Raw genomic sequence first — 14,487 nt, 5'->3', positions numbered from 1 at the left:
TTTTTGCTTTCACACGTTGATTAATACACATCTCCGCTTCTTTTGACACTTTACCTGGGATTCTACACCTTCAGAAGCAGCACAAATCGTTGCACTATTGCAAGAAGGGCTCAGCCAGCGGGCTGTCGCACGTCAGCGCCACATAAGCCAGTCCTGGGTTTTGAAAGTTTTAAGACGCTTTCGGGAGACTGGTGGCTTTATCCCGAGACCAAGTTCTGAACAGCGCCGGCGCACATCGCAGAGGGAAGACCGTTTTTAGGGTTCCGTACCTCAAAAGGAAAAAACGGAACCCTTATAGGATCACTTTGTTGTCCGTCCGTCCGTCTGTCAAGACCCTTTATCTCAAGAACGCGTGAACGTATCAAGCTGAAATTCACATGAAATACTCAGGTCTATTGTCCCTTTAAGCTGTGAAAATATCAAACTTCTAAGCCAAGCCAATCAAAAGATACAGCCGATTATGTCGATATTTTCAACAAATTTTCGACACTCGCAAAGGAATCAAAACCTACAGGATACTTCCCGTAAACTCAGAATCTTGAAATTTGGCATAAAGCATTGTCATATAATGCAAATATAGGAAAAATTGCGAAAATTACATTATTTTAGTTATATAATATAATAAAAATATTTTAATAAAATGAAACTTACTACCTTATTTCTCACGAACAAATAAAGGTATCAAATTGAAATCTATACCAAATACCTAGATCTATTGTCCCTTTAAGAAGTAAAAAAATCAAACTTCTAAGTTAACGCGATCAAAAGATACAGCAGTTTATACCGACACCTTAGACGAATTTCCGTCACACGCTAGGGAATCAAAACCTACAGGTACTTCCTGTGAACTCAGAATCTTGAAATTCGGCACGAAGCAACGTTATATAGTACAGATAAAGGAAAAATTGCGAAAATGATAAATTTGAAGTTATATAAAATTTAAAATATTATTTTTGCTTACATGACATAAAATATTTTTTTAATAATTATAAACTTACTACCTACCCTTTTTCACATGAACGCGTAGAGATATTAAAGTTGAAATTCATATCAAACACTTCTTAAATCTAATTGCCTCTAAACTGTGAGAAATTCTAAATCAACGCAAAAATTCAAAACGCTGAGGTAGGTACCTACCTATAATGCAAATATAGGAAAAATAAATAAATAAAAAATAATCATACCGCATATTTTGAAATTCGCCACTACTCGCAACGGAATCAAGTAAGTAATTTGATTTAATACGTCATAAATTGTAAACCGCTACGTTTGTACGGCGGAACCCTCGGTGTGCGAGCCCGACTCGCACTTGGCCGGTTTTTTCATGTCAACCTCTCTATGAAATCGTCATTTGACTGGAATCGACGTCCAGCAAGAGCTCAGAAATGTTCAAAGGATAGCTGTTAGCGAGTAGACAGTTTGTCTAAGACATAAGCAATAGAATTTAACTCCAAAAAGGCATGCCACAGGCTCGAAACTGACGGCAGGTCACCGATAAGCACGCTTTCAATTTGCTCGTACACATCTCGATGTTAAGTCGAGCAAGCCACCCCCATACGCCACTGTTTCAGCGAACCAGCAGTGCACAAATCGCTCCTCAGGCCGCCTATAAACCCGACCTCTTCGACTGCTACCCTGCAAACACAGTTTGCATTCATCGGAGAACAGAACTCGCCTCCATTACTCGCCTTACCATCGAGATGTGTACGAGCAAATTGAAAGGATGCTTATCGGTGACCTGCCGTCAGTTTCGACCCTGTGGCAGGCCTTTTTGGAGTTAAATTCTATTGCTTATGTCTTAGACAAACTGTCTACTCGCTAACAGCTATCCTATGAACATTTCTGAGCTCTTGCTGGACGTCGATTCCAGTCAAATGACGATTTCATAGAGAGGTTGACATGAAAAAACGGTCTTCCCTCTGCGATGTGCACCGGCGCTGTTCAGAACTTGGTCTCGGGATAAAGCCACTAGTCTCCCGAAAGCGTCTTGAAACTTTCGAAACCCAGGACTGGCTTATGTGGCGCTGACGTGCGCAGCCCGCTGGCTGAGCCTTTCTTGCAATAGTGCAACGATTTGTGCTGCTTCTGAAGGTGTAGAATCCCAGGTAAAGTGTCAAAAGAAGCGGAGATGTGTATGAATCAACGTTTGAAAGCAAAAATCTAAAAACGCGTGCTTTTATAGGGGGTAAATAGGCCGCAACTCGCGACGTATCAAACAGTTCATACATGTCTTTTTCGTTACTTCTTCACATCAGCCGGGATATCTTTTTAAATACTGGTGTAAATTTAAATGAATTTGGTATCAATTTAAAGATAAAAGTTTAATCTTTAAAATGGTGCCACTTTTTTTGTTACTAACAAATTCGTTAGTACACAAGTTCGCGTGGAAACAACTTCATGTAAGTGATTCCATAGTTTTGCTCGCGAGTGTACTTTACATTTTTGTTCCAAAATATCACCTTCTACAACGACATAAAATATAGTATCTTTAGTACAGCGTTTACCTGCTGTCGTCCGTACCAACTTAATAAATTGAAGTCGTAAATAAATGCGTTAGAGCATTGGTTCCCAAACTTATTTGAGATACGCCCCCTTTCGACTATACAAAAAATTCCGCGCCCCCCCTCCTCCAGTCAAGATTATTATTATTATCGGTCCCTACCATGGCACAGTCGTATCGAGCAGTCTGGAATGCATTCTCAGCGGTCGCAGGTTTTGTATACTTAAGTACACAGATGGCTCGCGCCCCCCTTTAAAGTCTTTGCGCCTCTCCTGGGGGGCGCGCCCCCCACTTTGGTAACCAATGCGTTATAGCGTATAGCACAGTAGCACTACAGTCGCTTTACTGCCTTGATCAAGTATTCCTTTTTTATTGTGGCTAACAGAGCTGGATTGCATAAATTGTTTTGCAAAACATGTTATGCTACCGAGTTATTTGTTTGTCTATAGCTTTTATAACACAATGTTGACTTTTATTAATATTTGTATCCAGTATACGGTTACGATCATCATCTCAATAAAAATACGTTTAAATATTGTCTAAATCTCGTTTAGTTAAATTAAATATCGAATGTTCTTCAAACATACAAATAATGGGCATGGCAATGGGCCTACCAAAACAACAAGTTAGAAGTGTTTAAATAAAGATTAGATTTGAATTCAAATACAAGTATATTTTGGCTTGATATAGGATAAGAATAAAAGATTGAACTAAATAAAGTAACCAACAAGATGGTACAGTTCATTTTGTTTCATTTGTTCAATTCACAGTCAACTTTCGATCGAGTTACCGGCTTGGCATTTAAAATAATAAAAATACTTGACTCTACATTAAGAATACATTAACGATGTATTCTATCCTCAGTATTAAATGTCGACAAAAATAAACTAGATTTGTACATGTAGAGCAATGTATTCACTTTAACTGAAACATATTGTGCCTTTTGGTCGATTTGTAGTGCAATAGACGATGTTGATAATGTAAATGTTGCGTAATTCTATTGATTGGATTAACCTGCTCGTGGTCAACGCAAAACAAGTCATATGAATTAACTCGGACTTTGTTTACAAATGTAAATTAGCGCCGGGTCGCGCAGACACCGCGCGTGCAATGTCAACCGCTAACGTATAATAATTACTAACTTTTGCCTGCGGTTTTGCGCGCTCGATCGTTATAAATTATAACATATTTGTTATTCTGTTGTATAATCAATAATACTGTCAAGTTTCATCAAAATTTATTTAGTAGTTTTTGCGTAAGTTACAAACATCCATACAAACTTTCACGTATTATTAGTAGGGCTGGCTTTTTTATGTGGCTTTGTCTGTGGAAATGGAAGACCCTCGCATCTGTATGATAAGACGTTGAGGGTTCGAGTTGTGGAAGTAAATCATGTTATTATTTAGAAAAAGTGAAACAAACGTTTAGGAGAAGAAATTAAGCAATAAACATGTGGGAAAACTTAGCAGACATACACGTGTTACTATAGTATGTAATATAACCCTATACTATTAGGTATTCTGTGGTATAACACTGTTGCACTGTTACTAAGACCGCAGTAAGGAGCAAGGATTACTACGCGGATACAGCCAAGGCGCCGGCGCCGCTTATACATTCCACTAACGTCCGATGGCGAAATATGGCCCTTTAGCTGTATAAGAAAATCAGCTGTAAAAAAAGCTTCGTATCTTCTCTACCTCATACACTCTTGTAATACAATCAACTTTTTATTTTTATTCTGCCTGCCCTTTAGTAGGTACCTGTATGTGCACGGTCTTATACACTTCGAAAAGGTTGTCCTTTTGCACCCGTGCCGTCTGCAAACATAAACGATTTATACAGGGTGTCACTTTAAGAATGGATCAAACAAAAAGGATTGAACGGCTCATAATTTCTTTGGTTTTGAGACTAACGTGGTGGTAGCGCCTCTTTTATATTGAAAACCTCTGACATTTATAGTTGCGACTGATAGAGTGTTGCTATGCCCGTGTTTTCTGGATCATTCTGTAACTCTTTAAGTTATAAAGTTTAAAACCGTTCTACTATGAGTCATTATTATAGGTACTGCATTAATTGAGGAAGTCAAAGTAGCAAGCAATGCTGGAATATTTAACAAGTTAATGTCAGCATGATGCAAACACCGCATGTCTAAATTGACCTACTATTTTCTTTTGTTTTTATCACAATACAAGTGATTACAACGTTGCTGTGTAAGCAGTTTTAGTGCACACTTAAATGTGTAGGTATCGTGTAAAGAAAATGAAATTCAATGTAATGATAATTGATGTTAAGCAGATAGTACCGTCACGATGGTTACAACTTTTTAAACTGAACAATGTGAATTGTATTACGTCTCAAATGAATTCACTCGTAGCCACATAATTATCTTTCATTTAAAAATATTTTAACTGTTATTTTTAATAATTTAATGGCTGAATGAACTTCATATGTACCAGTCAGTATAGAAAGCAGAATGCAGAAGCAAATAATACAGATTACAGACAATTTTATGGCATCATGGTATTATTTGATCAGGACTGAAGATAGAGCGCAAACTTGTTTTTTTGTAATTCACTTGTTTTTATTACTTTCCTTTTCTTGTCAACCTTCATTGAAATGAAATTATTGGAAGTATTCGATTAGACTGGCTCTCCGGATGGCAACTCTTTTTGCAAAACAATTAACAATATTAATAAGCGCCAATATTGAATGAGTTGAAGATTAATTTCCAAGTAGGTAGTAAGTAGGTAGTACCACAGGTAGTACTTAAAACTTAATTGTTGTTTGATCAAACATAACACCTATTTACATTATTGATTGTGTTCATTTGTGTATTTGCCCTCTTTAATGTTGATCAATTAAGTAAATATTACTCACTCAGATGATTTTATTCTTGAGTTTGATTTACAAATTATATTTAGTCACTCCATTCTTCAGATATAGTAGAACCTGGTAGTTCCCCTAGCCTATTATGGCAACGACGCACTTAAATTTTTAGAGATAGTCGAATTTTTTCGACAGAAAATATGGTTGTCCTGGCTGTGACCATCTGGTTTAGACTTCTGCCACAGAATAATATGTATAATAAATAGTACTGGACAAGAAGAAGCAAATTCTAAAATTCTGAACATTTCCATTTGGGTCTTGAATGAAAATTTCCAATGAAATCTAAGTGACATATAATACATGATGCTAGTCGTGGAAAGTTAAACCCGATCGAAATATTACATGGTGCCTTAATACGTAGTAAAGGTCTGACTCTGACCCCAACTGAATGCATATGATGCCCTAGTAGAAGTTGAATGTGTGGAGTAACACGCACCACACGGAAGATTCGCAATAGGAGCCCGTATACTAGTGCAGGAGAAAACCGCCGCTCAAGGCTGCGCGGTACTAGCGACTGGTTGTTGCTTTGTTCTAGCCATTCGTTCTCGAAACAACGGTCGTGTATTCATGTATATTATGTTTATGAGCTAATTCATGATCATACAAGGTATAAAGATTAATTAAGTTGCGATTAAACTCATAATCAGATCACTAAGATATAACGATTGTAGTGTTAGGTACTCCTATATTAAAAACGGCTGTACTTCGTTTGTTTCACTCGAATGATGTCCACTTTTGGATAAAAGCCTCCCCCAAGGATTTCCACAAAGACCGGTCCCGATATTGTACTTACCTACCTAATATCCGAAATTGTATTGTTGCTTAAATAGGAAGTTTAAGTAAAGCCGTCAATTATGAGGTTTCTTTTTGTTAAAATAATTATAATGTCATTAGGCTAATAAAATATTCATAAAAATTATGCCAATTTAATTACGCGACAGTTATTACAGACTAATTAGTGCATAAGAATTACAAATGGATTTATTTATTGTTAAACAACTTAGTTCATCATTATCTGATTGTTTTGGTATTTTGTGTTATTAAATTCTCATTTATTCAATGTGCAATGTCATTTAGTGAACACCCTTTAGAAGCGAATGCGAACCGATGTTATTTTAAAACAACGGTTAAAATTCCATTTGTTTTGAATTTGAAATCTAAACTCAGCCTATCAGTTTCAGTCCCAAATTGTAAACCGGACTATTAAGTTTACAGTTTGCTATTACGGAATTACTAACCACATCAACCAAGCACAGCAATTAATGAAGTGTTAACAATGCTTTAATAAGATTTATTTTATCTTAAACTCGTTAATTATACCTTGTACCTACTAAAAATGTAATTCTGTAATTAATAAAAAATACTGATAGGCATTACCAAAATTAAAGTAAAATGAAAAAGCGTCTTTATCCTACATTAACTGAGTGTTTTAGAGTTGCATTGTAAATCAAGGAGCCCTTCCATCTCGCGAGAGTGAATACCTAGGTACTTACAAGGTACTTAAAAACTAAACTTAAAACTTACATATATCCATGATAGGTGCCCTACTCGTAGGTATTCTATGATGGTACTCGTATGTACTAAAACTTATTATTATGGCATGCATAGTTATAAGTATCGTTATTTATACGGAACTCTAGATTGCGTGAAGCCCGACACACATTCGGCTAGTTTTATAACATTTGATGCTGTTCCATGTCATAGGTTTTATTTTTACGAGGTGTTCTAGAAACCGGGGGTCAATGTAGTAGACTGACCTTAGTTCGTGTAATTATGACGGCACCGGCTTGATTCGTTTGAATTAGCGATGCAGGCCTTCGGCTAGACAATGAAACAGATTTCGAAATTGTGGAGACCTTCTTGGGTCCAGTGGGGTTAAGTACTCAGACGGGCTATCTGAAGTTTCGAATGTAGCCATCCCTCTCTCGCAAAGGAGATGCTAGCATGAGTAACGGTGATAGAGAGATCTGGAACTACGTAAACAGCGTTTCGGAGTAGTCCTGCAGTGGGCGGTGGTGATGATGCGTCGGCGCATTATCGGGCGAGATACGACCCAGATGCGTAGCGATGGGCTGGACTATCTGTAAACAAAGCTCGATTATAATGCCTACATACAACAAATAAGCATTAAAGTGGCAATTAGAAACCCGTTATTATTTCCGCGACATGACTAATGTGTAACTAAAGACGAATTGTTTGATTTAATTATGTCAGTTATCTAGTTATATGATGTTCTCTCATCATCATCACCATTTCAGCTATACAGCGTGCACTGCTGAAAATCTACCCCGAAATCCTGAGGCTCTTTTCTATTTTTTTAAACAGAATCATCTGAAAATAATGATTACCTACTTAGGTATCTCTCTTTGTTTTTCGGTGTAAGTAGGCACAGATTTAAAATTGATTAAACTTATCAATCACAACTCGATAAAAATAATATCGTCACCTATTGTTTATGTAGGTAGGTATGTGTCATAAATAAGATTCGGGAGCAATGCGGTGTCTTTTTCTGTGTGATATTGATAAAAATTTAAAATATTCCATTTTTAGATATGGTCATATCTTCGTTTACATAATTAGGATAAACATAATTATTTAGAGCAGTCTGTAACGTCTTTAACGGTCTTTCTTGATAAGCAATGTAAGTTATCGAAATTGGTAGAGCCTCGGCTGTCGCCATAATATCTACGAGTATTGCAAGCAAATGTAAAGCCGTAGGGCTTCAACTTTTGGTACGCATCTCTACATTCAACCTACAATTAGTATTCCGTGACGCATTATCAATAGTTCGTCGCTGTCAAGTTAACGTCGCCTATAAATCTGACCGCAGCGCCGTCTGTAACGAACGCGACAATACGTGCTCTTTTGTACATTCGACAGCACGTCAAGTTTAACACCGTGGCCTCTTATCTAGTTGTAATAGGAGCTATTTTGAAACAAAAATGTATAGTCTAATGTGCTGTCGTCTGTACATTCGCAATCAGTCGTTAACCCGCCACTCACCACTTGTGCAACTCGCCCAATTAATGCCGACCGAGTCCCTCACCGGACGACGGCTGCATCACACGATTGTGACCTCTACTCCATAAGAAACAAAGCACCCCAAATATGAGGGTACACGCAACCTAACATAATTATGAAATATAACATAGAGAGGTCAAGATGATAATGCGCCGACAATGGAATGAAAATAATTGTCGTTATCATATGGAAGCGGTTTTTGTAATAACGACATGATTACAATGATTAGTCTCTTACAAAATTCTTTAAATCTTTGAAGGTATCTTGGTACATTTATATGCAGTGCAGACATTTTTCAATGTTACGCAGAGGTCTAGTTTTTATAGGTGCTAGAATAATAAACACTAGTTAACTATTCGACCTTTAAATTTCTTAGAACATGAAATGTTTTTTTATTCCATTGGTCAAATAATAACACATTATGGGCTATTTATAAAATAATTGCGATAATAGATACCTTATTAATAGGTACTACTTACTCTACACCTGATAGCAATGACCGTAATGTTCTCATTTGTTTTAGGAGCTTAGGAGAGACACAATAGAGGCGATATTTCCTACCCTTATTATATTCTCCTGAAATTGACCTGACCTCTGATTTTTGTCATAAAAGGAACATTAATTGCGACGTCACAAATACAGCGATGGCGCGTTTCAAATCGTAAGGTCGGAAAATTCTTCCGCTGCTGAGTTGAAATCAGAAAATGTGACTACTTGTTTTGTGCGATCCGAAGTTTGACCGATTTGTAAAGCTTTGGCAGTTATTAATAATAGAATATGAAGGCAAGAGAAAACAAAAAAAAAATGGCTTTAATTAATATTTTGTTAGTATTGACTTAAGTGAAATTATTTTCAGTAATGAGTCATTTCCTCCTTGACATGTACAATTAGTTTACCACGTCGCTAGTTGACAACAAATTCTGAATTGTATTTATGCGATGTTTGTAGACGTATGAGCTACGTGTTGTGCGAGGAAACATATTACGCAAATGGACTTGAGACATGGTTTTTTTGTTTGTTTTTTAGAAAGACCTTTATTGTTAAAAAGTTCAGGAACAATCTCTGCGTTGTGACTATGTTTAGGTAAACGTAAACATAAACGTTAACGTAGTGTTTTAACTAACTACATAGAACATTTAATTAGGCGTTATGTAACTTCATATAATAATATACAACAATAAAATTCTTATTTATGATATAATTTGTGAATCAGTAGTAATATTTATTATATCAATATTAATTAACGTTGAGTAATTTTTGTTTCTACATTACAAGTAGGTACGAGTTGCGATACTAAGTAGGTACGAGTACCTACTTGTATCGCAAAATAATGCACATTATTGCTCTATGAAGGAACAAAACTTTTTATCAAATTCCAGCATAGAGTCTGTCATATCTGCATAAGCTCGAATCTGCATAAGTTTAATCAAAAATTTAACGGAATTTAATGATTAAATGACAGGTAGGTACAGGGTATGTTGATGTCTGGCTCGTGTTGCCATCTTTCGTGCCACATGACCTGGGTTGCTCAATTACTCACCGTTTGTTTTCATTACAGTAATGTGGCAATATGTCGTATTATCGAAACTGCCCAGTAAAGGACGCCATTGTGTTCCGCGGACTATTATGATAACAATCCACTTTAGGCACGTCGGGGATGCCCACTTGTTTTCACGGCGTACATCTTCCGTACGATGAGAAGAAAGTATACGAAAAGTATAGTATTATCCATTATGTAGAGTTGGACACAGTGGGTGGGCGGGGCACATAGCTCGTAGAGATGATGGCCGTTGGGGCAGAAAAGTTCTCGAGTAGCGACCACGGGCTGGAAGACGTAGCCTGGGCAGGCCTCCTACTAGGTGGACCGACGATCTGGTAAAGGTCGCGGGAAGAGCCTGGATGCGGGCAGCGCAGGACCGTGCATTGTGGAAAACCTTGGAGGAGGCCTTTGTCCAGCAGTGGACGTCATTTGGCTGAAACGAACGAACGAGAGTTAGACAAAAATTATGATTTTGGTACGAACGATGGCATATCGAGACCAAACTCGTACTTATTTCACTACAAAAATATATATATAATAGTCTAATGCTGGTTGTGTACAGCTTTCAGGATATTAGAGCCTTTATAATCAGTATAATAAGCTTAAAGAAAGCAGTATTTAAAATAAATCACGATACACGATAGTACAACCTCCCAACGTCGACGTATGCTTTCTAGAGAAAAATAACTGATATGGACCACTATGGTAATTTCTAAAGCGAGGCTAGTTTCACACCCTACAGTCTCCTAGAAAGCAAAACCTAGACAGGCTATATTCTATCTATAGCCTGCAATTATCTAATTATCCTAACGCTCCCTAGTGAAACTGTAATTGCCATTTCAAGAAGAAAATTTGATGAATATTTTATGAGTACATTTTCATAATCGCTGTTTGATTATAGTACTTATACTAACGAATGCCCGCAACTACGTTCGCGGTAAGACGTAAGACATTAATTTGGGTAATGGGTACATTTCTAGTTGTTTTTAGAGAGGCCTTTCCACCACTCATGACTTAATTGTTACTTTGCTACTACTACGTAGATAGTTACCTAATTTAATACATTTTCACTAACTTTACAACAAATATTTTATTTAAAAAAGTTCACTTTTATCTAATTGACTCAATATGAAAAGGGTTTGTCTATGAAAGGATTAAAGTAAATCTACCTTTCTCTCTACCTCTAGAGATGAATACAGCTGCTCTATTTTGCAAAAAATCTCCATAGTAGCTTTGTGATAAAACAAAATTAAACTTTATGAATATATCCTGTGATCATAAAATGCTTTACACAATATATTTTTTGTCTACAGATGCGTCGGGTTGCCGAATTCAAGCGCGACAACGCGAATCTACTGGCAGGGCTGCTCCCTGAGCACGAGGAGATCGGATTCATCAACCACAGAATCGCCAATGTCCTTGTAAATCGAGACCACAAAGGCAGGAGGGTGCTCATCGTTAATTGCGGAAGTATGTGTAAAATTTAACACAATTTAACAACTTTACCCTTTTGACCTTGTACAGCTTAATAGTTAACAGTATTTAACAACTTCTCCCGCTTGGCTCAAACAAAACTATCTTAAGAAATACTTCCATAGTACCAATGCTGAATACCAGCAAAATGCATAGTCACAATTTGTTTATGATTCGTGTTTACATTCCTCAATAACACTTTATACCTTACCATTCAGCATTGCTTCAGAAGTTCAGCAGAATAACATAGTGAGCTATTCACTGTTTTCTTTCTTTTTGAATGTTGTTAACATTAATTGTTTTCTAACTTTTTGAAAGCTTTAAGTTAGTTACCATAAAGTACTCATCGCGATCTTTTAACTATTCCTACCTTTTAAATTCGCAGGTTTATGGGACCCAAAGAAGATCACCGTGGACCAAGTGTTCCGGATCTTCTACCTGATCCACGTGGCGTCTGTACTGGAGACGGAGTCGCAGATCATGGGCTGCATCATCATCATGGACTTCAGCAATATGGGATGGGCACAGGTCAGTTTTACTTTACAAAATCAAAAATTCAAATCAAATTGTCAATCGTTTATTTCAAGTAGGCTCCCTCCCAAAGAGCACTTTTTTATGAGTACACGTCCCAACCCTACCACTGCTTCGGGACAGTAATACTAACTGCTTACACTAAGTTACGTAAGATATATTTTGAAGGCACTGCACTGATCCAGTCCATCGAGACCTCTACTTTATACCTACTTGATTGCATTTTGTAGAAGAGTCAAGCTCAAGTTAGGTAGGTATATCATATTTTTAATTTTAAGTTACTGCATTACCAATGAGAAATATCTACCTATGTTCTTAAGACAGACGGCTCTCCTTTTCAACTGGTTAGCATTTTCCCTGCGGGAAAGTTAGTGTATCTACAATCTACATGGTTATTTTTCCGTTATGAAAAATAAAATGGTAGGGGCCGGAAGAATAAAAAAAATGAAAATTACACACTGCAAAAAAGGTACAGATATGAGAGTGGAATGAAATCGTGCCAGCTGTCATCGCTCCTCACTTGATATTATTTGTAGAGCGCGAAATGTTGTCATTATCTTGAAACAAATGTTTTAGTGCAAATCATCATGCATTTACCTGTATATTTTGCTCTCTACTCGTCTGGTGTCATCACGTATGAAAGATCTTCAGAATTAATTGTCAGTGCCGGTTCTAAATAACCACGTAAATAATAGTTATTATTTTAATAGTCACCTTTTTAACATTGTCGGCTCATTACGACTCATTTGATGAGTGTGTTTTTTTAAAATTGACTGTCACGTTCCTTTCAATTAAAATCTTTGATGAGAATAATTATAAACGCCTGTGACTGCACAACGTAAGGCAGATCAAAAATACCAAGTTTTCAGTTAGTATTAAAGTATTTTCAGGATTTCATTGGTATTATTTCTATTTAAAAGATGCATTTTCACTGATACACGTATAATGAAAACAAAATTGCGTTGTGTTTACTGTGAAAACTGGTACAATACATATCAATGTGGTCACGCATCAGTGAACTCTTCGTGCTTAGCTATAAAGGCCATAGCCGCTTGCACAAATGCTTTGGCACGTGCTCTTGCCGATAAACTCTTTACAGTAAATTGTTCTGTACAAAGTGCCACTTGTAGGTGCTAGGTCATTGTTCTACACTCGACATCAAATAAATCGCACCTCCCGCGACAAGCATTTTCAAACGTATGCATCCCCACTTCCCACCAATATTGGCACCATTTAAAAGCCTAGTTCTAACCTTCATTTCATTAAAGGAAAGGTTTTTACCCCAAAAATGTGTCTAGGGAAGGATCCAGAGTCACTTCTTCAAAAAATAGGTAGTTACGCTAAAGCCAACTTTTATGGCTATAAAACTGTTAAGTTGGGATTAATCGCTATCCATCTGTTAAAGAGGACACGTGAGATCATTATTTGGTTTTATAACCATAAAAATTGGTCTAATTGATCCCATAGGTGGGCCCAAAGTGAGGTATTTTTTTAAGTCACATTTATGGTATATGTTAATCATTTATTAAGAAATTAAATGTGTTTTTCTTTAAGGATATTTATTGGGCTTTCAAATAACACCAATATTGTTGGGGCACCATGATTGTGTCAGAAGAAAATCGTTTAAGTTCCCGTCGCGGAAGGTGCGGTTTATTTGATGTTGAGTATAGTATCAAAACAATACAAGTTCCGCCTTTGTATCTATTTTGGGTATCATATCTACGGCTAATACTGATAAATTAATTATTATTGATTAACGTCCTGATTTTGTATAAAAATGCGATAATTATCTATTTCTTAAAGGATATAATTCACATAATGTTATTGGCTGGACATTCACACAGTCATGCCAAAAAATGAAAATTCCGATTCCAGAAATAGGAAAAAAAAGTTATATTTTTGTGTTGGCATAGAAATTGCATACAGTATTTTTGTTTGCGGTTTCCGATCATTCTTATATGACAACATTTTATTTTCATACAAATAGCATTTGAATAAAATTATGTGGCGGTTGCGCACTGAGTCATTGCTTGCATTTATTTAGGTACAATCCAAAGTACAATAAAATAAGTGACAAAGTGCGGTATGTCGACAAAGAACGCCTGGCGCGGCCGCGGGTATCATCGCCCTCTCATTGTCCCTTTATCTTTGTTTATATGCGTTACGAAACGCAATTTGTCATTCCTCATCACTATCTAAACAAAGATGGTTCGTCCGGGTGTGCATACAGTCCAGAGTGCAATAGATTAAAGTCCTATTGTATTACTTACTTATTATTTATCATAGAAAAGTTATCGCCACATTACTTCCTGCAAGAGTTCACCAACTAAGTCCACAATGAGGTCATATTATTTTTTTAAATACATTGAAATTGTTGGATGTACCTACCTATTATATGGTTAAATTTTATTTTCATTCATAATGTAGATTCTGAATTATTCCTGACACATATCGCAAACCCATATAACAGACGGGACGCTTCGTGGGTACATATTAGGTATGCAACATAAATTCTGAAATCAGCTGATTTTCGTGA

General features: G+C 36.6%; 1 protein-coding gene across 3 annotated transcripts in view; it reads left to right on the top strand.

Annotated features, from left to right (window-relative positions):
- Positions 1-14,487, top strand: part of LOC135087675 (clavesin-1) — a 48,660-nt gene that overhangs the window by 13,346 nt on the left and 20,827 nt on the right. For all 3 annotated transcript variants that reach the window (XM_063982423.1, XM_063982421.1, XM_063982422.1), the window contains exons 3-4: positions 11,261-11,417; positions 11,806-11,948. In XM_063982423.1, coding sequence (XP_063838493.1) covers positions 11,261-11,417; positions 11,806-11,948 — 300 coding nt within the window. The remainder of the gene's footprint in view (positions 1-11,260; positions 11,418-11,805; positions 11,949-14,487) is intronic.

This window comes from Ostrinia nubilalis, chromosome 3 (genome assembly GCF_963855985.1).
Source record: "Ostrinia nubilalis chromosome 3, ilOstNubi1.1, whole genome shotgun sequence".
In the NCBI taxonomy this organism is placed as follows: Eukaryota; Metazoa; Arthropoda; class Insecta; order Lepidoptera; family Crambidae; genus Ostrinia; species Ostrinia nubilalis.
This window is presented reverse-complemented; position numbering and strand designations above follow the sequence as displayed.